The sequence below is a fragment of the Lepidochelys olivacea genome, assembly GCF_965140295.1.
Source record: "Lepidochelys olivacea isolate rLepOli2 genome assembly, chromosome: 20".
NCBI lineage: Eukaryota > Metazoa > Chordata > Testudines > Cheloniidae > Lepidochelys > Lepidochelys olivacea.
In genome coordinates this window covers 22,077,677-22,104,192 of record NC_140430.1, presented here as the reverse complement: position 1 = coordinate 22,104,192, position 26,516 = coordinate 22,077,677, and the positions used below count along the sequence as shown (strand labels likewise).

The following is a 26,516-nucleotide window of genomic DNA, read 5'->3' as shown; positions in this document are numbered from 1 at the left end:
GGTGGCTGTATTTTCTCTACCATCAAATAGGAAATAGTTGTGCAACAGGAGTTTGCAAGAAGCCCCAAAAAGTTGAAAGGTAATTTATTACCAGCACTGTAAAAGCCTTACATCCCCATGACTGTCAACAGCAGGAACCCTGGTCAGCAAAGCCGTAGGATGGAGGAAGGGGTTGTTTTAGAAACAAGCTGCAGGCATTTTGTGAGACTGAGCTGGCCTTTCATGGTGACCCTATACTGAGCTGTGCCAGAGACAGAACAGAAGAGCCTTTTCACTTGTTAGCTACCCTTTTCACATTTTGAAGGGGCTTTATTCTCTCTATTTATTTTCTGCCATTATTCCTCACTTGCCATGCAATCAGGAGGAAACAGTCCTTCAAAAGTCCAGTGACAGCCACAGTAAAGCTAGGCAGTCTCTGGTGATCACAAAAGCCCTAAATCCTTTAGCACAAAGGAGTTCCCTCACAGAAGCCCAAGAGGCACAGAACTAAGTGAGACACTCATTAGAGTGTCTCTGGCTGCCCCAGGAGGTAGGGGAGAGACTAGAGACTGATGTATGAATCACAAATTATTATTTTTTACAATCTATTAACTTAATATTGACTGACTGTCCCTTTAACTTTAGCAAGAACAAGATATTTTGCTTCTGTAACACTTTCCACGCACTTTAACAAATGTTTTACAAACCTCGTTACATTTCACAATCAGAACATTTCCTTAGTGCAAGTCCTCATTTTGAGCCATTCAACTTATCTGTGTTTCTAGATAAACTAAGGTTTCAGAGTAGCAGCCCTGTTAGTCTGTATTCGCAAAAAGAAAAGGAGTACTTGTGGCACCTTAGAGACTAACAAATTTATTTGAGCATAAGCTTCCGTGAGCTACAGCTCACTTCATCGGATGCATTCACAATGGAAAATACAGTGGGGAGATTTATATACATAGAGAACATGAAACAATGGGTGCTACCATACACACTGTAGCCAGAAAGAAAAGGAGTACTTGTGGCACCTTAGAGACTAACAAATTTATTTGAGCAAAAGTTTATGCTCAAATAAATTTGCTAGTCTCTAAGGTGCCACAAGTACTCCTTTTCTTTTTGCGAATACAGACTAACAGGGCTGCTACTCTGAAAACTGTAACCAGAGTGATCACTTAAGGTGAGCTATTACCAGCAGGACAGCGGGGGACAGGGGGGCGGGGGGAACCTTTTGTAGTGATAATCAAGGTGAGCCATTTCCAGCAGTTGACAAGAACAAAGCCCTTTGGTAGATGTGCAGGTGAACGAGCCTCTGATGGTGTGGCTGATGTGATTAGGCCCTGTGATGGTGTCCCCTGAACAGATACGTGGACACAATTGGCAAAGGGCTTTGTTACAAGGATAGGTTCCTGGGTTAGTGGTTCTGTTGTGTGGTTGCTGTTGAGTATTTGTTTCAGGTTGGGGGGCTGTCTGTAAGCAAGGACTGGCCTGTCTCCCAAGATCTGTGAGAGTGACGGGTCGTCCTTCAGGATAGGTTGTAGATCCTTGATGATGCGTTGGAGAGGTTTTAGTTGGGGGCTGAAGGTGATGGCTAGTGGCGTTCTGTTATTTTCTTTGTTGGGCCTGTCCTGTAGTAGGTGACTTTTGGGTACGCTTCTGGCTCTGTCAGTCTGTTTCTTCACTTCAGCAGGTGGGTATTGTAGTTGTAAGAATGCTTGATAGAGATCTTGTAGGTGTTTGTCTCTGTCTAAGGGGTTGGAGCAAGTGCGGTTGTATCGTAGAGCTTGGCTGTAGACAATGGATCGTGTGGTGTGGTCTGGATGAAAGCTGGAGGCATGTAGGTAGGAATAGCAGTTAGTAGGTTTCTGGTACAGGGTGGTGTTTATGTGACTATCGCTTATTAGCACCGTAGCGTCCAGGAAGTGGATCTCTTGTGTGGACTGGTCCAGGCTGAGGTTGATGGTGGGATGGAAATTGTTGAAATCATGGTGGAATTGCAACAAAGCCCGTTGCCAACTGTGTCCACGTATCTGTTCAGGGGACACCATCATAGGGCCTAATCACATCAGCCACACCATCAGAGGCTCGTTCACCTGCACATCTACCAATGTGATATATGCCATCATGTGCCAGCAATGCCCCTCTGCCATGTACATTGGTCAAACTGGACAGTCTCTACGTAAAAGAATAAATGGACACAAATCAGATGTCAAGAATTAGAACATTAAAAAACCAGTTGGAGAACACTTCAATCTCTCTGGTCGCTCGATTACAGACCTAAAAGTGGCAATATTTCAACAAAAAACCTTCAAAAACAGAGTCCAACGAGAGCCTGCTGAATTGGAATTAATTTGCAAACTGGATACAATTAACTTAGGCTTGAATAGAGACTGGGAGTGGATGGGTCATTACACAAAGTAAAACTATTTCCCCATGTTTATCCCCCCCCCCCCACACACACACACACACATACTCTTCCTCAGAGTTCTTGTCAACTGCTGGAAATGGCCCACCTTGATTATCACTACAAAAGGTTCCCCACCCCCGCTGGTAATAGCTCACCTTAAGTGATCACTCTGGTTACAGTGTGTATGGTAACACCTATTGTTTCATGTTCTCTATGTATATAAATCTCCCCACTGTATTTTCTTCCACTGAATGCAAATTAAACCTTGAAACATTCAAACTTAATGACACAAAACCAATTTATTATAAGTTCTTACTCTAAGCACCTTTCCTAACATTTCAGGAATTATAAGGTGGAAAGGTTTCAGCTAGGGTCCAGGAACATTATAGTCTCCGCAGGTATGTTTCCAACACTCTAGGTCATAATTCTCCTGCTATGCTGCTAATGCAAGTTGTTAGAGTTGAAATAGATACAGATTTATTGTTAGTAGTGAAAGGTTATTTTATGGAAACACAAAACCAACACATTACAGAATAAGATTAAGGCCCACAAAGCAATACTTACAAGAGATCCCTCAGAGCTGTCTTAAAGATGATACGGAGAAACCTCCATCCTCCGCTGCCAATGTAAACACCCAATGTGGCTGCCAGACTCCATGACCAGGGCACACCAAAAAAACGCATAAGCCCAAGCGAGCCCAGGGAAGCAGTGCAAACCCCAATCATGTGCATTCTAGAAAGAGAGAGAAGTTTAAATATGATCACTGCCAGACTCGACCCAGACCCCCTAACTGACCACAAACAAAAGTGCAGGGATACATCCCAGAAAGCAGATGCACAGAGCACTGTCCCCTCTAAGCTGTGCACGTGTGCGCACACACTCAGATCCTAAACCCTGCGCACACAGCGAAGCACCAAGCACACAAAAAATGAAATACTACATTGGAGCCAGGCCAAAATATCATTTACGGACGACTTGACAGTGTTCAAAAGTATTTTGTTCTAGCTACTACTAGATTCTACTAGCTGGCAAGGGGGGGAAAGGAAAGGTGGTTAAATTTCTTTTTTTCTAAGTATTTAAAAATTACATTTATAAAATAACATGGTGTAAAACTATTATTATCACAAATTGCAAATAAAAACTTTTTAAATGCATAAGCATTTTACTCGCTTGGGCACATCTGCCTCATGGTGCACAAATTTGAACTCTGCTTCAAAAATTTGCACAGAAGAAATTTTTTCCGCACACAGCCCCGGTTACCTGCTGCGGTGCGGGCGGACCTCCTCACACCCCCTGCCCAGCTCCCCTCCGCTCCGCCTCCCTGGGCCTGAGCATGAAGCCACCACTTGCTTCTCAGCCCCACCCCCGGCTTCCCACACGAACAGCTGATTTGCAGGAAGCCAGGAGTGGGGGGGCGGAGCGTTCAGGGGAGGAGGCAGAAGCGGAGCGGAGGTGAGCTGGGGCCGGGTGCGGGGCTGCCGGTAGGCGCTCTGCACCCACCAAATTCTCCCCGTGGGGACTCCAGCCTCAGAGCACCCATGGAGTTAGTGCCTAAGGGGCCACTTTTGATGTGATCAGTGGGGGCAGCGGCCGCTCCCCCTGCTCCTCCCTAGCTATGCTACCCCACTCCTAGGAGCCAGAGGGACCTGCCGGATGCTTCCTGGGAGCCGCCCCAGGTAAGCACCACAGGGACTCCCCACCTCGCCCCCTGGCAGGTCCCTCTGGCTCTTAGGGGCAGGGTGGGGTGGGCATCCACTACGGTGGCCCACGAGACCCTCCTGCCCAGTTCTGGGGGCAGTCGGGGGATGGGGTGGATGGGGCAGGGGTCCCAGGTGGGGGGCGTCAAGGAACATGGGAGGTTGGATGGGGCAGGAGTCCCGGGGGGCGGGGGTAGGCCACGACCCCTTTGTGCGGTGAGGAGGGAACCAGACGTTAAGATTTTGGCAGCTCATCACTGGTCACAGGCCAAAATTATTACAACCCAGAACAGCTTTGAAATAGCAGTTTTCCAAACTAAATGAGGACATTTTGATACAGAATCTGGATTTAATTATATTTATTTCAATTACCAAAAAGACAAAAAATCATCACCAAACAAAATATTTTCTATGTGTCTAAAACTTGGTAAAAGTGGATGGCTTAAATGTATACCCCAAATTAAAAAACACAGTAAAAGAACTAAAAGAGAGCCAGCGTGGCTTATCAACCATGTAAAAGAAGCAGTGAGAGAGAAAAAGGCATCTTTTAAAAAGTGGAAGTCAAATCCTAGTGAGGTAAATAGAAAAGCGCATAAACACTGCCAAATTAAATGTAAAAATGTAATAAGAAAAGCCAAAAAGGAGTTTGAAGAACAGCTAGCCAAAAACTCAAAAGGTAATAAAATGTTTTTTAAGTACATCAGAAGCAGGAAGCCTGCTAAACAACCAGTGTGGCCCCTGGACGATCGAGATACAAAAGGAGCACTTAAAGACGATAAAGTCATCGCAGAGAAACTAAACGAATTCTTTGCTTCAGTCTTCACAGCTGAGGATGTTAGGGAGAATCCCAAACCTGAGCCATCTTTTATAGGTGACAAATCTGAGGAATTGTCACAGACTGAAGTGTCACTAGAGGAGGTTCTGGAATTAATTGAGAAACTTAACAGTAACAAGTCACTGGGATCAGATGGCATTCACCCAAGAGTTCTGAAAGAACTCAGTTGTGAAATTCTGAAACTATTAACTATGGTTTGTAACCTGTCCTTTAAATCAGCTACTGTACCCAATGACTGGAAGATAGCAAATGTAACGCCAATATTTAAGAAGGGCTCTAGAGGTGATCCTGGCAATTACAGACCAGTAAGTCTAACATCAGTACTGGGCAAATTAGTTGAAACAATAGTAAAGAATAAAATTATCAGACACATAGAAGAACATAAACGGTTGTGCAAAAGTCAACATGGTTTCTGTAAAGGGAGGTCATGTCTTACTAATCTATTAGAGTTCTTTGAGGGTGTCATGAATATAAAGGGAAGGGTAAACCCCTTTGAAATCCCTCCTGGCCAGGGGAAAGCTCCTCTCACCTGTAAAGGGTTAAGAAGCTAAAGGTAACCTCGCTGGCACCTGACCAAAATGACCAATGAGGAGACAAGATACTTTCAAAAGCTGGGAGGAGGGAGAGAAACAAAGGGTCGGGGTCTGTCTGTATGCTGCTCTTGCCAGGGACAGAACAGGAATGGAGTCTTAGAACGTTTAGTAAGTAATCTAGCTAGGTATGTGTTAGATTATGATTTCTTTAAATGGCTGAGAAAAGAATTGTGCTGAATAGAATAACTATTTCTGTCTGTGCATCTTTTTTGTAACTTAAGGTTTTGCCTAGAGGGGTTCTCTATGTTTTGAATCTAATTACCCTGTAAGATATCTACCATCCTGATTTTACAGGGGGGATTTCTTTATTTCTATTTACTTCTATTTTTATTAAAAGTCTTCTTGTAAGAAAACTGAATGCTTTTTCATTGTTCTCAGATCCAAGGGTTTGGATCTGTGGTCACCTATGCAAATTAGTGAGGCTTTTTATCCAACATTTCCCAGGAAAAGGGGGGTGCAAGTGTTGGGAGGATTGTTCATTGTTCTTAAGATCCAAGGGTTTGGGTCTGTAGTCACCTAGGCAAATTGGTGAGGCTTTTTACCAAACCTTGTCCAGGAAGTGGGGTGCAAGGTTTTGGGAAGTATTTTGGGGGGAAGGACGCGTCCAAACAGCTCTTCCCCAGTAACCAGTATTAGTTTGGTGGTGGTAGCAGCCAGTCCAAGGACAACGGGGGGAATATTTTGTACCTTGGGGAAGTTTTGACCTAAGCTGGTAAAGATAAGCTTAGGAGGTTTTTTCATGCAGGTCCCCACATCTGTACCCTAGAGTTCAGAGTGGGGGAGGAACCTTGACAGAGGGGGTCAACAAACATGTTGGATCCAAGGGGGATCCCAGTGGACATAGTGTATTTAGATTTCCAGAAAGCCAAGGTCCCTCACCAAAGGCTGTTCTATAAATTAAGTTGTCATGGGATAAGAGGGAAGATCCTTTCATGGATTGAGAACTGGTTAAAAGAGAGGGAAAAAAAGGTTTAGGAACAAACAGTAAATTTTCAGAATGGAGAGGGGTAACTAGTGGTTCCCCAAGGGTCAGTCCTAAGATCAATCCTATTCAATTTATTCATAAATGATCTGGAGAAAGGGGTAAACAGTGAGGTGGCAAAGTTTGCAGATGATACTAAGCTGCTCAAGACAGTTAAGACTAGGGGTCTCAAACATGAGGCCCACTGGGCTATTTCCTGCAGCCCGCCAAGCAGCCTGCACCCCTGGGCCTACTTCCAGGCCAGGGGTGGGCAAACTACAGCCTGCAGGCCGAATCCGGCCTGCGTGATTGCCCCCCGTGGCCCCGCCAGCCCCGCGCTGCTCCCTGAAGCGGCCGGCACAACGTCCCTGCAGCGGGGTGGGTGGGGAGGGGCTCCTTGCATTGCCATGGCTTCCAGACACCGCCCCCCGCATCTCCCATTGGCCGGGAACAGGGAACCATGGCCAATGGGAACTTCGGGGGAGGTATCTGGAGGAGCAGCAAGGCAGAGCACTGAGCCTTGTGCCCTCGCAGGGACATGGTTCTGGCTGCTTCCAGGAGCAGACCAGCGCAGGGGCCAGGGTCCAGGGCAGGGAGGCAGGGAGCCTGCCCTGGTCCCAGTGCGTGCCGCTGCCACCCCGGAGCCCGCACCCCAAACTCCTCCTGCACCCCACACCCCAACTCCCTGCCCTGAGTCCCCTGCACCCCACCCCCGCCGCACTCCACACCCCTCCTGCACCCCAACCCCATGCTCTGAGCCCCCCGCCACACCCTTCACCCTGACCCCCTGCTGCACCCCAAACCCCTGTCCTGAGCCCCCTGCCACACCCCGCACCTCTCCTGCACCCCCTGGGGGCAGGGAGGGGGCAGAGTTAGGGTGGGGATTTAAGGGAAGGGGTGGGAAGGAATGGGGGCAGGGAAGGGGTGGGAAGAGGCGGGCCCTCATGGAAGGCTTGGGGGTCAGTGATGTGGCCCTCGGGCCAATGCACTAGTCCTCATGTGGCCCTCATGCTCATTTGAGTTTGAGACCCCTGGTTAAGACCAAAGCAGACTGTGAAGAACTCCAAAAAGATCTCACAAAACTAAGTGACTGGGCAACAAAATGGCAAATGAAATTTAATGTGGATAAATGTAAAGTAATGCACATTGGAAAATATAACCCCTACTATACATACAATATGATGGGGGCTAATTTAGCTACAACTAATCAGGAGAAAGATCTTGGAGTCATTGTGGATAGTCCTCTGAAGACGTCCATGCAGTGTGCAGCAGTGGTCAAAAAAGGAAATGGGATGTTAGGAATCATTTAAAAAGGGATAGAGAATAAGACGGAGAATATCTTATTGCCGTTATATAAATCCATGGAACACCCACATCTTGAATACTGTGTACAGATGTGGTCCCCTCATCTCAAAAAAGATAGACTGGCATTAGAAAAGGTTCAGAAAAGGGCAACTAAAATGATTAGGGGGTTGGAACGGGTCCCATATGAGGAGAGATTAAAGAGGCCAGAACTTTTCAGCTTGGAAAAGAGGAGACGGGGGGGGGGGTATGATAGAGGTCTATAAAATCATGAGTGATGTGGAGAAAGTGACTAAGGAAAAGTTATTTACTTGTTCCCATAATATAAGAACTAGGGGCCACCAAATGAAATTAATGGGTAGCAGGTTTAAAACAAATAAAAGGATATTCTTCTTCACTCAGCACACAGTCAACCTGCGGACCTCCTTGCCTGAGGAGGTTGTGAAGACTAGAACTATAACAGGGTTTAAAAGAGAACTGGATAAATTCATGGAGATTAAGTCCATTAATGGTTATTAGCCAGGATGGGTAAGGAATGGTGTCCCTAGCCCCTGTTTGTCAGAGGGTGAAGATGGATGGCAGGAGAGAGATCACTTGATCATTACCTGTTAGGTTCACTCCCTCTGGGGCACCTGGCATTGGCCACTGTCGATAGACAGGATACTGGGCTGGATGAACCTTTGGTCTGACCCAGTATGGCCATTATTATGTTCTTATGCTATTAGTCAATGAATTTGGGATGGGATTGGTGTGCCTATCATCTTGTGATGAAGGAGTCTCAGAAACATGTATATCTTAGAGTTTTATATTGCCACCCACTACCACAGTAACTGAGCACCTTTCATGTGAAGTCAATAGCAACAGCAAAATCCCTATTATACTTCATGGAATCTCTCACACTTCTCCCTTCTCAAGGTAAAAACTCTGCTTGAGGTAGGATTTGTTGAGATTTTTTTTTAGGTTTTATGAATTCCCACTATATATTGATGGCAAGGGTTTACGTAAGAATGACCATACTGGGTCAGACCAATGGCCCATCTAGCCTGGTATCCTATCTTCCGACAGTAGCCAATGCCAGGTGCTTCAGTGTGGATGAACAGAACAGGCAATCATCAAGTGATCCAGCTATTGGATCGAAAGCAGTGTCAGAGTTGCAAGTGTCCTCCTTATAGTGAAAAAGCACTAGGAACTTTTGTAGTACCATGAATAGGGGGGAAAAATCCCATTGTAGCACCCATCCCATCCCCCAGTGCAGATGAGGAGCAGGAATGTGCATTATTTCCACCACGGGGTGGGCGGGGGGTAGGCGGGTGCAGGGAAAGTTTCCAGCATCTAGAAGAGGCAGAGTAAGAGGGACATGTGAGAAAAATCCTCTCCAGTGCCAATGGGAAACATCATCCAGACATTCATGTGGCTGCTTACACAATTCCAGGATGCTTCTTGCCCATCATAGGTACTGGTCTAATCCCTAGTATGGTCCACTCCTCACAGGTACCCTAGTCACTGCCCTAGACCGTTCAGGCATCTTACCACCCTCTCCGAGACACCACATGGGATCTCTCAGACTTCACACCCAGAAACTATGCCTCACAACCTTCCCCACATCCACCACTGCGTCAGCCCCTTCAGGTTATATCCCCCCTCCCAAAGGGGTATGTCAGCACCCCTCAGATCTCACATACCTCTAGACATCATGCCAGCCCTACTCCTTCACAATCTCAAACCTCATCCATGCACCCTGCCACTATGTTAGGGCCCTCCCACACCTTCCCTCCTAAGATCATGTCAGTTGGATTACTGAGCCTACCCCCATACTCGATTCCCTAGGGACCATGCCAAACCCCAACCCTCAAACTCAAACCCCTCCAGACCCACAGAGCCACCCACCCAGGGACACCATGTCCAGACCCACAGAGCCAGCCCTAAAGAAACTGCCACTTCTCCCTGATCTCGACCCCCACCCACTACTGTATCAACTACAGTGCCCAGGCCCCTGACATTTACCCACTAGGGTTCCTAGGTCAGCCCCGCCACCTCTACCCCCAAACCTCTACCCACCGCCCCCGGGGCAGCCCCGCCACCTCTATCCCCGGCCCTGTGCCAGCCCCCCCCCCCGACATCCACCCGCCACCCCCGGGGCAGCCCCGCCACCTCTATCCCGGCCCTGTGCCAGCCCCAACCCCCCCCCGACATCCACCCCCATCCCCGGCCCTGTGCCAGCCCCACCATCCACCCGCCACCCCCGGGGCAGCCCTGCCACCTCTATCCCCGGCCCTGTGCCAGCCCCCACCCCCCCGACATCCACCCCCATCCCCGGCCCTGTGCCAGCCCCCCCCCCCCGACATCCACCCGCCACCCCCGGGGCAGCCCTGCCACCTCTATCCCCGGCCCTGTGCCAGCCCACCTGACATCCACCCGCCACCCCCGGGGCAGCCCCGCCACCTCTATCCCCGGCCCTGTGCCAGCCCCCACCCCCCAAACATCCACCCGCCACCCCCATCCCCGGTCCTGTTCCAGCCCCCCCGACATCCACCCGCCACCCCCGGGGCAGCCCCGCCACCTCTATCCCCAGCCCTGTGCCAGCCCCCCCCCCCGACATCCACCCGCCGCCCCCGGGGCTGCCCCGCCACCTCTATCCCGGCCCTGTGCCAGCCCCCCCCCCCCCGACATCCACCCCCATCCCCGGCCCTGTGCCAGCCCCGCCATCCACCCGCCACCCCCGGGGCAGCCCTGCCACCTCTATCCCCGATCCTGTGCCAACCCACCTGACATCCACCCGCCACCCCCGGGGCAGCCCCGCCACCTCTATCCCCGGCCCTGTGCCAGCCCCCACCCCCCCGACATCCACCCGCCACCCCCATCCCCGGCCCTGTGCCAGCCCCCCCCGACATCCACCCACTACCCCCGGGGCAGCCCCGCCACCTCTATCCCCGGCCCTGTGCCAGCCCCCCCCACCCCGACATCCACCCCCATCCCCGGCCCTGTGCCAGCCCCCCCCCCAACATCCACCCGCCGCCCCCGGGGCAGCCCCGCCACCTCTATCCCGGCCCTGTGCCAGCCCCCACCCCCCCCGACATCCACCCCCATCCCCGGCCCTGTGCCAGCCCCCCCCCCCCAACATCCACCCGCCACCCCCGGGGCAGCCCCGCCACCTCTATCCCCGGCCCTGTGCCAGCCCCCACCCCCCCGACATCCACCCGCCACCCCCATCCCCGGCCCTGTGCCAGCCCCCCCCGACATCCACCCACTACCCCCGGGGCAGCCCCGCCACCTCTATCCCCGGCCCTGTGCCAGCCCCCCCCACCCCGACATCCACCCCCATCCCCGGCCCTGTGCCAGCCCCCCCCCCCGACATCCACCCGCCGCCCCCGGGGCAGCCCCGCCACCTCTATCCCGGCCCTGTGCCAGCCCCCACCCCCCCCGACATCCACCCCCATCCCCGGCCCTGTGCCAGCCCCGCCATCCACCCCCATCCCCGGCCCTGTGCCAGCCCCCCCCCCCCCGACATCCACCCGCCACCCCCGGGGCAGCCCCGCCACCTCTATCCCCGGCCCTGTGCCAGCCCCCACCCCCCCCGACATCCACCCCCATCCCCGTGCCAGCCCCGCCCCCCCCCCCGACATCCACCCGCCACCCCCGGGGCAGCCCCGCCACCTCTATCCCCGGCCCTGTGCCAGCCCCCCCCGGGGCAGCCCCGCCACCTCCATACCCTGCCCTGTGCCAGCCCCCCCCCCCGACACCCACCCGCCGCCCCCAACCCGGGGGACACCGCGCTCACCCGAACCTTTGCCGAGCTCCGACTCCCCCTCCCCGCTACCTGGCCACACTCCGACGGCTTCTGCCCGCGCGCCAGCCGCAGCCCCGCCCCGGAAACAGCCCGAGCTCCGCCCGCGAAGGGCGGCCCCGAGAGGCGCACAGCCAGGCCATAGAGAGGGCGGCTAGAGGGGCCGGTGAGGGCTCACCGAGAGCCGCGGGCAGCGCGAGCTCGGGACGGGAGGAGCACAAGAGCCGGGGGAGGGGAATGGGGATAGAGGGGCCGGAAGGAGGAGCATGGAGAGCCGAGGGAAGGGGACAGAGGAGGGGGGAACATAGTGAGCCTGGGGGTTAGTGGGGCTGCAAGGAGGGGATAGAGAGGTTGGAGGGCGGAGCATAGAGAGCTGGCGTGGTGGGGATAGAAGGGCTTGAGGGAGGAGCATAGAGAGCTGGCGTGATGGGGGATAGAAGGGCTGGAGGGAGGTGCATGGAGAGCTAGGGGCGAGGATAGAGGGAGGAGCATGGGGAGGGGATAGAAGGGCTGGAGGGAGGAGCATGGGGAGGGGTAGGAGGGAACATAGAGAGCTGGCGGGGGAGGGATAGAGAGGTTGGAGGGCGGAGCATAGAGAGCTGGCGTGGTGGGGGATAGAAGGGCTGGAGGGAGGTGCATGGAGAGCCAGGGGCGAGGATAGAGGTTGGAGGGAGGAGCATGGGGAGGGGTAGGAGGGAACATAGAGAGCTAGCGGGGGAGGGATAGAGAGGTTGGAGGGCGGAGCATAGAGAGCTGGCGTGATGGGGGATAGAAGGGCTGGAGGGAGGTGCATGGAGAGCTAGGGGCGAGGATAGAGGTTGGAGGGAGGAGCATGGGGAGGGGTAGGAGGGAACATAGAGAGCTAGCGGGGGAGGGATAGAGAGGTTGGAGGGCGGAGCATAGAGAGCTGGCGTGGTGGGGGATAGAAGGGCTGGAGGGAGGTGCATGGAGAGCCAGGGGCGAGGATAGAGGTTGGAGGGAGGAGCATGGGGAGGGGATAGAAGGGCTGGAGGGAGGAACATAGAGAACTGGCATGGTCGGGGATAGAGAGGTTGCAGGGAGGAGCTTGGGGCGGGGCTAGAGTAGTTATCTCCAAAATCACTTTTTGAATTTAAGGGCAACCCTGGATCTATTCCACCCCTTCCCTGAAGCCCCTCCACACTCGCTCCATCCCTCTCTCTCCATCACTTGCTCTCCCCTACCCTCACTCACTTTCACCAGGCTGGCAGAGGAGGGGGTGCAGGCTCTGAGCTGGAACCAAGGGGTTTGCAGTGTGGGAGGGGGCTCTGGGCTGAGCCTGGGGCAGGGGTTTGGAGAGCAGGAGGGGGCTCTGGGCTGGGGCAGAGTGTTGGGGTGCAGGAGTGGGTGGTGGTGCTTGCTCTGGGAGGGAGGTGAGCGCTTGGGGTGCAGGAGGGAGTTTGGGGTGCTGGCACCTGGAGGGGGCTCAGGGCTGGTTTGGGGTGCTGGGTCTGGGAGGCTGCCATTAAGTCTAACTTCCTGCCTACCCCGTCCACACGCCGCTCCCGGAAGGGGCCAATACACCCCTTGGGGGGAGGGAGGAACGGCACGTGGCTCCGCACACTACCCTTCTCTGCAAGCGCTGCCTCCGCAGGTCCCACTGGCCACAGCTCCCCGTTCCCGGCCAGTGGGAGCTGCGGGGGCGGTGCTTGCAGGCAGGAGCAGTGTGTGGATGGAGATCCCTGTCACCCTGGCTACGGGGCTGCGCTGGCCGCTTCAGGGAGCAGTGTGGGGCCGGGGCAAGTAGGGAGCCTCTCTTAGCAGCAGCCCCGCTGCGCTGCGGGAGATCACGATCGACTGGGAGATCCTCTAGGATCGACCCATCAGTGGCCACTGGGATAGAGGGACTGGAAGGAGGAGCATAAAGGGGCTGGAGGGAGAAAGGGCTGAAAGGAGGAGCACAGAGAACCTGGTGGGCGGGGCTGGAGGGAGGACTATACAGGGGCGAGCTGGGATAGCGTTTTTGGTTTTCCTGGGTCAGGCCTTTCTGCTGGAAATGGCACTTGCTCCAGACACACTGCAGTAACCCTTCCCCTTGGCCTAGCTCTACAGGCCTGTGTACAGGCATCTGGCAGGGCCCAAAGCTAATGCAGAGCAGAGGTGCATCATGCGCTTCTGGTGGGCACCCCAAGCTGGTGATGCACATAGCAAACAATGGGACCTTTTCCAAAGGTCACTGAAATAATCCAGAACAGAGTTACAGCTAGGAAAACAAAAAAGCTTAAAACATTTTGTGGGCTGTGTATTTGTGGTGAGTTTAGGTGTTCCCCTTATCAGATTCCCCCAGAGCTACACTGATTCCCTTTCATTCTCAAACACAAAATATATGAATATGCAGAGCTCATAGGACCAGATTCTGATATCAAAATGGAATAAATGAAGAGTAATTCCATCTAAATTAGTGACTTTACTTCTGAGTTACACAGATATAATTGCATTCAGAATCTGGTCTGTGGGGGATTTCCTTTTTTTGTTTAAAAATGGGAGTAACGATGCTGCCTCTGGTGGGACACAACTGAGAGTATCAATTCAGGACAAATTACTTAGAGCAGGGCAGTTACAGCCCAAGGCTGGGTTTCCTTTACCATTAAGGCACACCAAACCAGCCAAACAGAGAGGACTTCGGTCTCACCCCACTGGCTAACCATAAGTACAAGCAGTTCCCTTAGACACTCCAGTTTCCCAGTATCACCACCAGTACCACTTGTTATGGGGATAAATGGTTATGAAAACCAATACCCCAGTAAAAGAAAAAAAAACGTTCTCCAGATCCCAAAGGACCAAGCCCCAGACCCAGGTCAATATACAAGTCAGATCTTACTGACAATCATGCTGTTGCCAATTCTTTAGAATCTAAAATCTAAAGGTTTATGCATAAAAGAAATATAGATGAGAGCTAAAATTGATTGTGCTTTCTTTGTTCCAACCAAAAAACTGTTGTAGCCAGCATTGCAAGGTATTTACATGCCAGATATGCTAAACATTCGTATGCCCCTTCATGCTTTGGCCACCATTCCAGAGGGCATGCTTCCATGCTGATGACGCTTGTTAAAAAATAATGCGTTAATTAAATTTGTGACTGAACTCCTTGGGGGAGAATTGTATGTCTCCTGTTCTGTGTTTTATCCACATTCTGCCATATATTCCATGTTATAGCAGTCTCTGATGACGACCCAGCATGTTGTTCATTTTAAGAACATTTTCACTGCAGATCTGACAACATGCAAAGAAGATACCAATGTGAGATTTCTAGAGATAGCTACAGCATTCGACCCAACATTTAAGAATCTGAAATGCCTTCCAAAATGTGAGAGGGACCAGGTGTAGAGCATGCTTTTTAAAAGAACAACACTCTGATGCAGGAACTAAAGAACCCAAACCACCAAAAAAGAAAATCAGCATTCTGCTGCTGGCATCTGACTCGGATGGTGAAAATGAACATCCAGCTTTGGATTGTTATTGAGCAGAACCCATCATCAGCATGGACACATGTCCTCTGGAATGGTGGTTGAAGCATGAAGGGACATATGAATCTTTAGCGCATCTGGCATGTAAATATCTTGCAATGCCGGCTACAACAATGCCCTGTGAACGCTTGTTCTCACTTTCAGGTGACGTAAACAAGAAGCGGGCAGCATTGTCTCCTGAACATGTAAACACACTTGTTTGTCTGAGCGATTGGCTGAACAAGAAGTAGGACTGAGTGGACTTGTAGGCTCTAAAGTTTATCATTGTTTTATTTTGAATGCAGTTATTTTTTGTGCATAATTTACATTTGTAAATTCAACTTTCATGATAAAGAGATTGCACTACAGTACTTGTATTAAGTGAACTGAAAAATACTATTTCTTATTTTTACAGTGCAAATATTTATAATAAAAAAATAAAGTGAGCACTGTATACTTTGTATTCTGTGTTGAAATTAAAATATATTTGAAAATGTGGAAAACATGCAACAATATTTAAATAAATGGTATTCTATTGTTTAACAGTGCGATTAATCACAATTGGTTTCTTTAATCGCTTGACAGCCCTAACTGTATGTATTAAACAGTATTTGAAAATCAGTTATTTTTACCTGCCAAATCTTGAGTCTAGGGTTCTTTGTTTTCCTGCCAGAACAACTGATATCATAATCACCTAAAACAAATATTTCTCTGCAGTTCCACCTTTACTTTAGGTGTTTGTGATCTCAGTAGCAAGAGCAACAACTCTGAGGTCAAGATTTTGCAAGTGGATATAAAACAGATTCTCTAATATTTTATTTTACGAGGTATTAAACTCCATATATCTTTGGCATAAGCTTATCATATAGCACTGAACACAGCTGGAGCTTACCTATTATATACAATATTGTATAAACTTATTAGGCTAGCATGTTATTGATTTGAGATCTTAAAACAGTTTTTCATGTTAATACTAATTCCTCTTTAAAGATCATGAGCATAGTGGACCCAAACTCTTTTTTCTCTTTTTAAATAGAGAATTTTTCTGTCCTCTTGAAGAGAGGTTATATGCAAGTACAGTTGACGGAAATCAGATTCGCAAAAGCAATGCACAGGGTTGTCATTGAATATCTTCATTTAAGAATATCCTCAGTGGCATACCAGAGATTGTAAAGATGCTCCCCTTCTCTCCTGCTTCCTTTAGCAACAACCATCCCCCCATCCTGCTTTCCTACCAGGGAATTGTTACAGCTTGTACCAATGACAGATCCTGGTGCATTTCTGTGATCGTTTAACAGCTGCTCTGAATGGCCCCACAGGAGCAGGTCAACAGTTTAAGAAGATTAAAGAAGTCTTTGCAGAGTTTGATGTGTCAGATACTATTAATAGGCTGGGAGATGAAGCACAACAGGAAGACTATTGGATTTACTGTAAACCCAGGCAGAGCCTAAGCAGCAGCAGGACTGGTGCATTTTCTGACAGCATTGTGAAGGGAACAGTATGTAGAAGGAATGATCTTACTGACAAACTCCTGGAGGCAAACAAATTTCATGAGAGGACCCTGAAGAGGCTGTGCAATCTTTCCTCACACTGAATTCCCAGACATAGGGATGGAATCCTGCCTTCATTGCAAAAGAGTCTCAAATTGATCAGTTGTAATTACTTATTAACTAACCTTTTATCAGCCTGATCTCCTAGGCTTAGCTAGCCATGGTTTCCCTTTTCATTGGGAAGATCCTGATTACAAACAACAAGGACTGTGATGAAGTGGACACTGAGAGTGAACTTAGCCAGAGACTGGATAACAAAGTGATGCTGCTGTATTTTGGATCTGGTGAATGTACTCGATGCCAGGAGTTTTCACCTGTCCTCAAAGATTTCTTTGTGAGACTCACGGATGAATTTTATGTGGAAAGGGCTTCCCAGCTGGTCCTGGTATACGTGTCTCAGGATGAGACAGAGGAGAAGCAAGAAAAGTTCCTGAAGACTATGCCCAAAAGGTGGCTGTTCTTACCCTTCCAGGATGAGTTCAAAAGGTAAGATCTTAATAAACCAACAAGACAGATAATTTAATCTAATCAGACACAGATAACAGTTCACAACAGACACACAGATGATAGCATAGTACTTTGCACTTATCTAGCACTCTTTATCTGTAGAAGGAGTTGGGTCCCCATTATTATAGATGGAGAAACTGAAGCTCAGCAAGGGGAAGTGAGTTGTCTAAGGCCACACAGTGAGTCAAAGGGGCATAGCCAGAATTAGAAATCAGGAGTTCTGACTCCCAGTCCCAAGATCACACTGCTAGATCCAGCTGTCCCTAGGTTGAGGTTTCAGATTCACGGTAGCACATGTATTTTAAAAGTCTGTTTGGTGGATTATTATTGGCAATCTTTGTGAAAGGAGTGAGTTTTAAGGGTGGTTTGAACAAAGAGTGGGGAGAGATTCCAGTCGTACGAGAGGGAAAAGAATACAAAGTGGGTGTAATGAGAAGGGAGGCTTTGGAGAAATATAGACAGCAGGAATAAATAAAGCTGGATCAGCATCAGTGCAGTTTGTCTACAACAAACTCTTCTCTGTGAGAACCAGTATTGTCCAAAGGACTTAGCATCAGAGTACCTTGATTCTATTCTTATCTCTGCCACTGACTCGCTGTGTGGTCTTTGCCAAGTTTTTCAACCCTCCTGCCTATTTGTTGCTTTGCAAAATGGAGATAATACTGTACTTTATCATTTTGCAAAGCTCATTGTTACCTGGGTGAAGTGAGCTAGGTATGTACAGGGAGCTAGATAAGTACAAAGTGTTTTGTTATAGTTGTTTTTAAGCAGCTTTTTGATATATTCCTAAGGAGTCAGAGCCATAAAGGCTCATCTAGTGCTGTGATTTCCAGATCCTCAAAGCTTTGTTACAATTGGTGTTTTCTGGCAATCTGGATACTGAGTGTTTTGTGTTCTTTTACAGTGCCTGTTTATTTCTTGCTCTTAAAAGGATCCAACACAGTGATTGTCCCACTGGGCTGCTTGTGAGACACTAGAAAACATGTAAAGCAAAATATTGTACCCACATTAGTGGCAGAATAAGCAGCAATGTAAATAGTAGTTGATTTCGAATGCTCCCTGCCCACTTGACAATAAACCTGAGCATGTTACAGCTTAAACGCTTCCTATGAATTTTAACTATTTAGTTCTTACTTCCCTCTGTGTGGCGGGTCATTGAAATTAGCCCCATTTGCTGGCACAGAGAGGGGAAGTGACCTGCTCAAGTCTGTACACAGAGTCATTATGAGAAGTAGAACAAGAAAGCAGGATTTCTAGCTCACGTCCAGTTCATAGACCCATTCCCATGTTGCCCATAAGGGTCAGGAGTGTTTTCCTTCCCAGAGAAGATACTGTACACATCATGCAATTAATCACCTAAAAAGGAGGTTTGGAAACTCACCCCACAATGCGGTAGCAGGAGGGGCAGCAGCAGCATGGGTATCCCCAGCAGCATGGATATCCCCAGCACTCTTCCCAGCAGAAGGGATATAATGTCTTCAGTGGCTTGCCATGGAGCTCTGGGCTTTGTGATTTAAGGTTTCTTCCCTTGTTGATTTCCAGGGAGCTGGAGTTGAGGTTTGCTGTGTCCAACACACCTGTAGTGGTGGTGCTGAAGCCAAGCGGGGAGGTGATTGCTGGGAATGCTGTGGAGGAGATCAGGTGCTTGGGCACTGCCTGTTTCAAGAACTGGCAAGAGGCCGCTGAGCTAGTTGACAGGAGCTTTCTCTTGGCAGAGGACTTTGATGACTTGGCCAAGAGGAGCATCACCGATCCCATCCGCCGCCTCAAGTACAAGCTGGACAAGAAGACAAGGAAAAAGAAGGAGAAAGAGGAAGTGCTCTGTCCTGATATGGAATTATGAAGTTACAGCAGTACATACATTTGCTAGGCTTTTGGTTATCCTAAAACAGGAGCCTAGAGACTCGCTGTCAAAACTCTCCAGACTCAAGGGGGTAGCTTTACTGGAGCACAAGTTAGTATAGACATTTGTATCTTCACAAAGTCTCAGGATCTCAGTGGCAACTGGAGGATTCTGAACAGGGAACAACATGTGGCTGGGGAGATGAGAGAGCCATGCCAGGATTAAAGATGCAGCCTGAGGAGAGGTTTCAGAGTGGTAGCAAAAAGAACGAGGAGTACTTGTGGCACCTTAGAGACTAACAAATTTATTTGAACATAAGCTTTTGTGAGCTAAAGCCCACTTCATCAGATGCATGCAGGAGAGAATAGGCATTTCCTTTTCCTCACTGACATCTATTCATATAATAATAGGTCTGTTTATATTATAACGGGGATATTATTGGACAGAAATGCCCCAGAGAACATTTCCTCCTGTTCTCACACTCTCTTTTTTCCCTTTATTGCCTAGAGAGTTTCTGTTAGCAGCAAGCACATTAATGACAGTCTGGCTGTATCAGCTCTCACATTTTGATTTCTTGACCTAAAGAATCTAAACCTACCTTAGTGAAAGTCTCACATTGAGATCTCAGCCATTCATTTACCTAGAAATTAGCCAGAAAATGAACTACTACAGAAGAGCAGACTGGCTTTCAGAAATACTGCTCTGCACAATAAAGCAATTGGTAATTCACCAAAAAAAGTGAGGAAGACATTTTAATTTTTAAAAACAATAGTGTATATATGGATTGCTCTTAATGTGTTATGCACAGACCACTAAAAGGACTATGAACCAAATCCTCCTGTGAAACAGGTGAACTGACCAACACATTTTACTTGTTATGGACCCAGGTGATACTGGTGTGAGTGACAGTTTCTGATTCACCTTGCATATCACTGGTAACATTATGCAGTTTAAAGTTCTAGAACATGTTAATTTCAGTGCTGCTGAATGGATTTTTTCCCCACCATCATTGTTTGATTTTTATGTTCAGTGATGCTGATGCACCCCTACAGGGCTATGTGAAATAATAAATAAACCATAGTTTTAGTCTCTAATCTGTGTTGCCATCTACTGGTAGTAAGTAGCAATTGCTGAATACCTGTCTGTCACAAAAAGAAAAGGAGTACTTGTGGCACCTTAGAGACTAACCAATTTATTTGAAATGAGGGCATGACTGACAATTTACAATCATTTTAGCATCTTTTAGGCAACTCCTTTTACTCTTTTGTGCTAACTAGAACCTCATTCAAAATTGAGGCATTTCATTACTATGGGTCTAATAAGGGATTAGAAACTACTTTTCTTTTTTTGCCACAGGAGCAACTAGGACTGAATCCTGTTTTAGTTAGCCCATGATTTAACAAGGCACAGTCTCAAGGAAGCCTGCAATGAGAGATCTTTGACTGCCCCTTTCCAAATTACTACCTGTGGCCTCACTCATTAACTACCCAGGTTGAATTAAAATAGTTTTGTGTGCAGGCAATTGCTTTAGACAGCTAGGCTAATAAATAACCTAGTCCCTATTATCTCAGTTCTAATACATAGGATAACTCAAGACTTCAGCAGCTGAGTCAGCAGAGAGAATGGACACAACTCCAATCCTGCTATCTGGTTGCACCCATAACTCCAACTGCTCGGCACCTCTGGAAATCAAGCCACTTAGATAGCTGTGTAAATAAAAACTTAGGTGCCTAAATTTAGGCATCAGTGTTTGAAAATTTTGGCCTAAGTGACCTGACCACAATAAACTCATGGAAGAGCAGGGAATAGAACCCAGTAATCTTGCATTTCAGTCCCCTGATTTTATATTCTTAAATTGCCCAGCAGGCCAGTTTAAATAGCCTGAATGAATAAATGAAAGAATTGAAAGAAGGTGTGTTTCTAGTGAAGACAGAGAGAGGCATAAGGCAGGACCAGCCTGTTCAACTTGTTTTCTCTTTTAATCCTCCCTCTATTTACCTAGCAAGGCTGGCAGGTAGAAGGGAAAAGGGGGAGGAAAAATGTAAACTGAAGGGGTGCCACCCTCAGCTCTAACACTATGCAAGTCCTGCCTGGTCTGTAAAAGGAGTGTATCTGTAGACTTGCTATATTTCTGATACTCTAGGATACAAAGAGGAAAATAATGAAACAGAATATCATGTGCGTTTTGATATTCTGTGTAAATGACCTGTTGCATCTTATTATTTCTCAACTGTCTGGTCATCAGCAGGGCCAGAGTATCTCACAAAATGTATCTGAAAAGGAAACCATTTCAAAGTGTGATTAAAGGTTACTTGAGAGAACAATATGTTCAGCATCCAGTTCACTGTCTTTGGGACATTTTCTGTGTTCTGTACAGCACTTTGGTGCTTAATAAATAGATAAAAATAAAAACATTTGGGATGAAGTAGCTTTGGGATGAGAGATACTGGACTTCCTGATCCACTCCAAGTCTCAGATAAAGCAATGTACCAAGTTACTTAGGTCACTGTACAACAACAGGTGATTATACCAATATAATTTTAAACCCCTCTAAATTAAAAATCAAGAAACAAAAATATTACTGTATGGGAGGAGGAAAAGGATAATGGTTTTATACACAGACCCACACCTACCTATCTAAAGACTGCCAGTATTAGTGTTATGGCTACTAATTAGCATCCATAGTGCTTCCCATTCTCCAAGCATTGTGATGCTATTGAAAAGACACTCTCCACTTGAATTCATGTCAGCTTAAAAAAATAGTAAAAAACATTTTCAAGTGCTGTACCGACTCATGACTCCCTCTGCTAATTTTTGCAGTTTTACAATCATATTTTCCAATGTTTCTTTCCTTTGTTACTGTTTGAAAAAAGGACAAGTACAACTATACAATGGAAATGGAACAACTATACAAAAGAAAAGTGAACCTGACAAAAGGCAAAGTGCTGGCATGCTGATGAAGAGAACCATTTGTTTGCTCTAACCTTTTTCTGTTACAGGCTCTGAGGAGTTACTTGTGACAATAGCAGGGGCACAGTTTTCTGAGAGAAGTGTGATTTAAGTGAACAGTGCCACTTTAACTAATGACTCCTTCTGGCACAGCCTGGAGAGCTGTCAACACTGTATTTCAAAAATAAGGGACTGTTTCTTAGCACCCCACCCCTCCTCCTGATATTATCATTATTATTATTATTATTAAGAAGAAGAACTCATCTACATTTGCTAGGAGTGTTTCTTGCTGCTTTTTGCAGCATTCGGCAACTCCCGATCTTGTTGTACATAGATGAAAAATAAGGGACATCCCTTGTAATAAGGGACTGTTGGCAACCCTAGGCACAGGGCCAACTTTAAATCAACCTGCCACTGTCTAGACAGCAGCCAAGGTACAGAATTGACTGTGGATGCTCCACCTACTGAGCAAACATGCTATTGCACCCTGTACCCACTCCGAAACAGCAGAGAAGCCTGGCTGCAAATCCTGCTAAAATGAGATTACAGTAGTTGAGCCTCATGGGCATAAGCATGTGTGTTGTTGTGTGAGGTCATCTCAGGATAATTAGGGTTCAGCTCACACAAGTTAGTGGGAAAGACACTTTCATGCTAAGTTTGGCTCATGGGAGCTTTCCAGGGAAAGAGTGTGACTGCAAGTGACGCCAAGATCCAACTACTGTACTTGACACCTCAGTTAAGCTATCCAAGATCCAGAAAGACAACAAGGGTACAAAAACTCTGTGAAGGAAGTCATCAGGTGTATACAGATGTCAGATCCAGTGATGCCTAGTTCTGTGTTTCCAAAGTGGGCCAAAAAGAAGCTTAAGTCCTAACAGCACCAATTACTGAGGGTGCAACAGGGATCTGGGCACATACTCAAAGTTAACATGCACCCATTTGACAAGCTTTTTATATTATTGGTAATATAAATGATGAAGAATGCTGTATGAAATAGTTGTACAACTAAGATGGAGTGTTATGGGTAAGTCCTTCAACACTGGACTAGCACTGTGTACAAATAAGTCTGGATATCTACATTTTTTAAAAGACAGTACAGTGATCTAGAAGTTTGATGAGAAAAGCAGTAAGTAGAGAGGTAGAAAGCTAAAGAAGTATAAACATGAGTATGCTTTGTACCCCTATAAAATGCTCATTGAATACTTTAAATATATTATTACAGAAGTTTAGTATTATCAGCACACATGGCATATAAGTACTCTATTAAAGGCAGTGCTCATTAGTGGCTAGAGCACAGGATTAGAAGCAGGGAGTTCCTGCATTCTAATGCTGGCTCTAATATTCTCTCCATCTGTGGCCATGGGCAAGTCACTTAACTTCTCTGCATCTCCACTTCTCCATCAATGAAATGAAAACAATACTGTTTGACTGACCCAGATCACGGGTGTTGCAAGGACCGATTTCCTAATGTCTGTAAACTTTTTTAAGTTTAAAAGCACTATATAAAATTCTGAGTATTATATGAGTGAATGTGTATATAAACTAAACTTTTTATTATATGTGTGTAGTGCACATAGGGCATCCCAATCGCTTATTGGGGCATCTCGGTGCTACCATAATACAATAATAATACATTTCTGAGCAATTCATTTTCCAAACTCTCCACCTGCTGGCTTGTCTGCATAACTCATTTTTCTTTTTGAACTATACATTAATCTTCTTATAAAAGATCTTGTTATGCTTGTGTAATTCAATTTGCTAATAATTTTTACTACGAAGGCTGTTTGCAGATCTTCAGGTAGTAAAGGGGTTAACAAAAGAGTGGTAGCAGGATCAGTTTGCTCCTATAGATGGTATAGATACTCTGGGAAATGAGTGATTTCATAAGTTGCAGCAGGAATGTGGAAAATCCACATAGCCTGACACTTGTCTGGAGTTTGAGAGACTCATCCCACACAGACAACACGTAGTGAGACTTCCAGGACTGGTTCCCTCTGAAAGGATTCAGACTGAGGGGCGTATCAGTTGAGTTCAGAAACTGGCTGCAAACATCAAGAGCTGTTGCTGCACAAAGGACTGAGTCAGGACAACTACTTGATTTTCCATTTTTATCAGCCAAGAGTGAGGTGCCTTTAAACGCGGGACAGTCGGCAAATTGATTTTTCAAACAGGTTGTCATTTTTGTTTTCCCCCTACCCCCAACTTAAATAGGGAAGGAGAATGAAGGTGATTCATAACATTCTAGCATCAGAGGGGTAGCCGTGTTAGTCTGTATCCACAAAAACAACAAGGAGTCCGGTGGCACCTTAAAGACGAACAAATAAATCTGTTAGTCTTTGAAGTGCCACTGGACTCCTCGTTAACATTCTAGCAGTGCACCTAGAACACAAATACTTCTACTTTTAAAAAAATCTGACTTTAATTAAAAGACCTCACATGAAAACACAGTGCTGCTGCATGTGGATATTTGAGTTTCACTTTGATATCAGTCTCTCTGAGGAAAATCTGAACTTGGGTCTCCAACCTTCCTGAACTTGGGTCTCCATTTGCTGAAATGTGCAGGAGGAGGAGTTTTTATAATGGTATTTACTACACGTTTGAAGTGATTAAAGTCTCGTTTGCTAGACCGTCAAAAGGCAGCAGCAACAGATTAGAAAATTATATTTAAATAAATGCTCACAGCAATGATTCATGAGAATTAATCTCAAACCCTCAGTTATTCCAGGCATTTTGTATTGAATTTTGAGGCCTTGTACAGAATGTTTCTTCTACTTATTTTAGGAACAGCAAGCTGTGCAGAAGTCTGTAGGACTGCAGAAATGTGTAACAGAAAACATGGTTTGTGAGAAAGAGGTTCTCCTTTGTGCTTACTAATACCTCTGACATTACCATGAGTCGCACAGGAGTACAGGACAATGCCAGTTACATTCAGATCGGAGGCAAATCACCAGATAATGGGCACTTCACTCCTGAGCATGACTCTGGGTTCCTGACTGCTGTTTGGGCTTCTGTCCAGAAACCTACCTCTGGTAACTGCATTGGCCAAATGGACCTGTGTACCAACAAGCTGCAGCATGTTACTGGACATCTGAGAAACATCGATGGCAAATTCCAGAGCCTCCGGGAGCTTTTCCAAAGAGAAGGTAAATATCTAATATTTAAGTTTGTTCATTTACAAGAAAGGCTAGCATAAAAGTTAACATCATACCAAATCTAGGCTGCACTTGAAAAGGTCTGGACAGGACCCAGGATCTTTGTTCTGTGAAGCACCCAGCATTCTTTTTACCACATATAAAAAACAATGAAGTCAGATGACCCTCAGACCTTTCAGACCAGACTTTCAATGCTTACTTCCCTTTTTTAGCAGGCACTTAATAATGTTTACTCTTATTTGTATTAATTGCACCCATATTTATTGCACCTGTAAATAACTGCAGGCACTTTTTATAGCACTTCCGCATATAAGAACCCAGTTGCTTCATCAAATGAAAAGCGAAGGCTCCTAAGTGCTATAGATGGCACCTGCAATTACTGGTGGATGAAAAATCTGGTTTACAGCAGTTCTAAACAGTAGTGTTAGTGACTGCAATGAATAACACCCACTGAAAGGAAGCAGATGCTGACAATCTAGCCTGCATTGCTAACAGCAGCGTTGTCTAACTATATCCTGCATCTTAAAGACTAACAGATTTATTTGGGCATAAGTTTTTGTGGGTAAAAAACCCACTTCTTCAGATGCATGGAGGGAAAATTACAGATGCAGGCATTATTCATAGAATCATAGAATATCAGGGTTGGAAGGGACCTCAGGAGGTCAATTATTATACTGACACATGAAGAGAAGGGAGTTACCTTACAACTGTTTTTGTGGATACAGACTAACATGGCTATCCCCTGATACTTATATCCCGCATAGGGATGGATGGTATCCAGGGAGGGTCCTATCTACATTTATGCTACATGGCAAAGTGGGTCTTTGTTTAATGGCCTATCACATCAGCATGGGGGAAAGCTGACAGGTGTGCAGGAGCAAACAGTGTGGTACAAGACATCCCTTAAAGGAGGATTTACTAAAGGGGATACTCTATATCCTAGTAAAGAAGAGAGGATGGAAGTTAATAAAGTAGAGGTAGGAACTGAAGAGAAACAGTCAAATGAAAAGGAGTCTCCTTTGATTACATCACATGAAGGCAGACAACTAAATATTGACTAATTTTATAAATGCGTATATACAAATGCAAGAAGTCTAAATACTAAGATGTTGAACTTGAGTCCCTCGTATCAGACAAGGATATTTATATAATAGGCATCATAGAAACTTGGTGGAACGATGATAATCAATGGGACACAGTAATATCAGGTACAAAATATACAGAACAGAGTAGGTCACTTTGGTGCACGAGTGGCACGATATGGGAAAGAAAGCATAGAGTCAAACATAGTAAAAAAAATCTTAAATGAATCAAACTTTAACTCTGTGGATGGAAATTCCATGCTTGAATAATAAGAGTATTGCATTAGGATTTTACTACCAACCACCTGCCCAGGATGGTGACAGTGATTGTGAAATGCTCAGGAAGACTAGAGAGGCTACAAAAAAAGAGAAAACCCAATAATAATTGGGGATTTCAACTGTCCCCATATTGAC

At 46.9% G+C, this 26,516-nt stretch overlaps 3 protein-coding genes across 9 annotated transcripts in view; 2 read left to right on the top strand and 1 right to left on the bottom strand.

The window, feature by feature from the left end:
- Positions 1-11,696, bottom strand: part of SLC27A1 (solute carrier family 27 member 1) — a 32,618-nt gene extending 20,922 nt beyond the window's left edge. For 2 of the 6 annotated variants that reach the window (XM_084610554.1, XM_084610553.1), the window contains exons 1-2: positions 11,589-11,695; positions 2,948-3,115 (exon numbers count right to left, since the gene is read on the bottom strand). In XM_084610554.1, coding sequence (XP_084466680.1) covers positions 2,948-3,114 — 167 coding nt within the window. In that variant the 5' untranslated portion in view covers position 3,115; positions 11,589-11,695. Of the gene's footprint in view, positions 1-2,947; positions 3,116-11,549 lie in introns of those variants that run through there. The other 4 variants (XM_084610557.1, XM_084610556.1, XM_084610555.1 and 1 more) reach the window with 4 other exon arrangements.
- Positions 11,661-20,092, top strand: NXNL1 (nucleoredoxin like 1). 2 transcript variants are annotated; one of them, XM_084610558.1, is made up of 3 exons: positions 11,661-11,721; positions 16,056-17,055; positions 18,619-20,092. In XM_084610558.1, the coding sequence occupies exons 2-3, from the start codon at positions 16,730-16,732 to the stop codon at positions 18,917-18,919; spliced, it is 627 nt and encodes a 208-aa protein (XP_084466684.1). In that variant the 5' UTR covers positions 11,661-11,721; positions 16,056-16,729; the 3' UTR covers positions 18,920-20,092. The 2 variants fall into 2 exon arrangements, with proteins under 2 accessions (XP_084466684.1, XP_084466685.1); XM_084610559.1 differs by having other exon boundaries at positions 11,668-11,721; positions 16,339-17,055.
- Positions 20,093-23,956: 3,864 nt separating this feature from the next.
- The window catches only part of GMIP (GEM interacting protein), a 55,823-nt gene continuing 53,263 nt past the window's right edge, over positions 23,957-26,516 (top strand). Inside the window, exons 1-2 of the mRNA XM_084609986.1 lie at positions 23,957-24,039; positions 24,650-25,011. Of these exons, the coding sequence (XP_084466112.1) occupies positions 24,759-25,011 (253 nt within the window). The 5' untranslated portion in view covers positions 23,957-24,039; positions 24,650-24,758. The remainder of the gene's footprint in view (positions 24,040-24,649; positions 25,012-26,516) is intronic.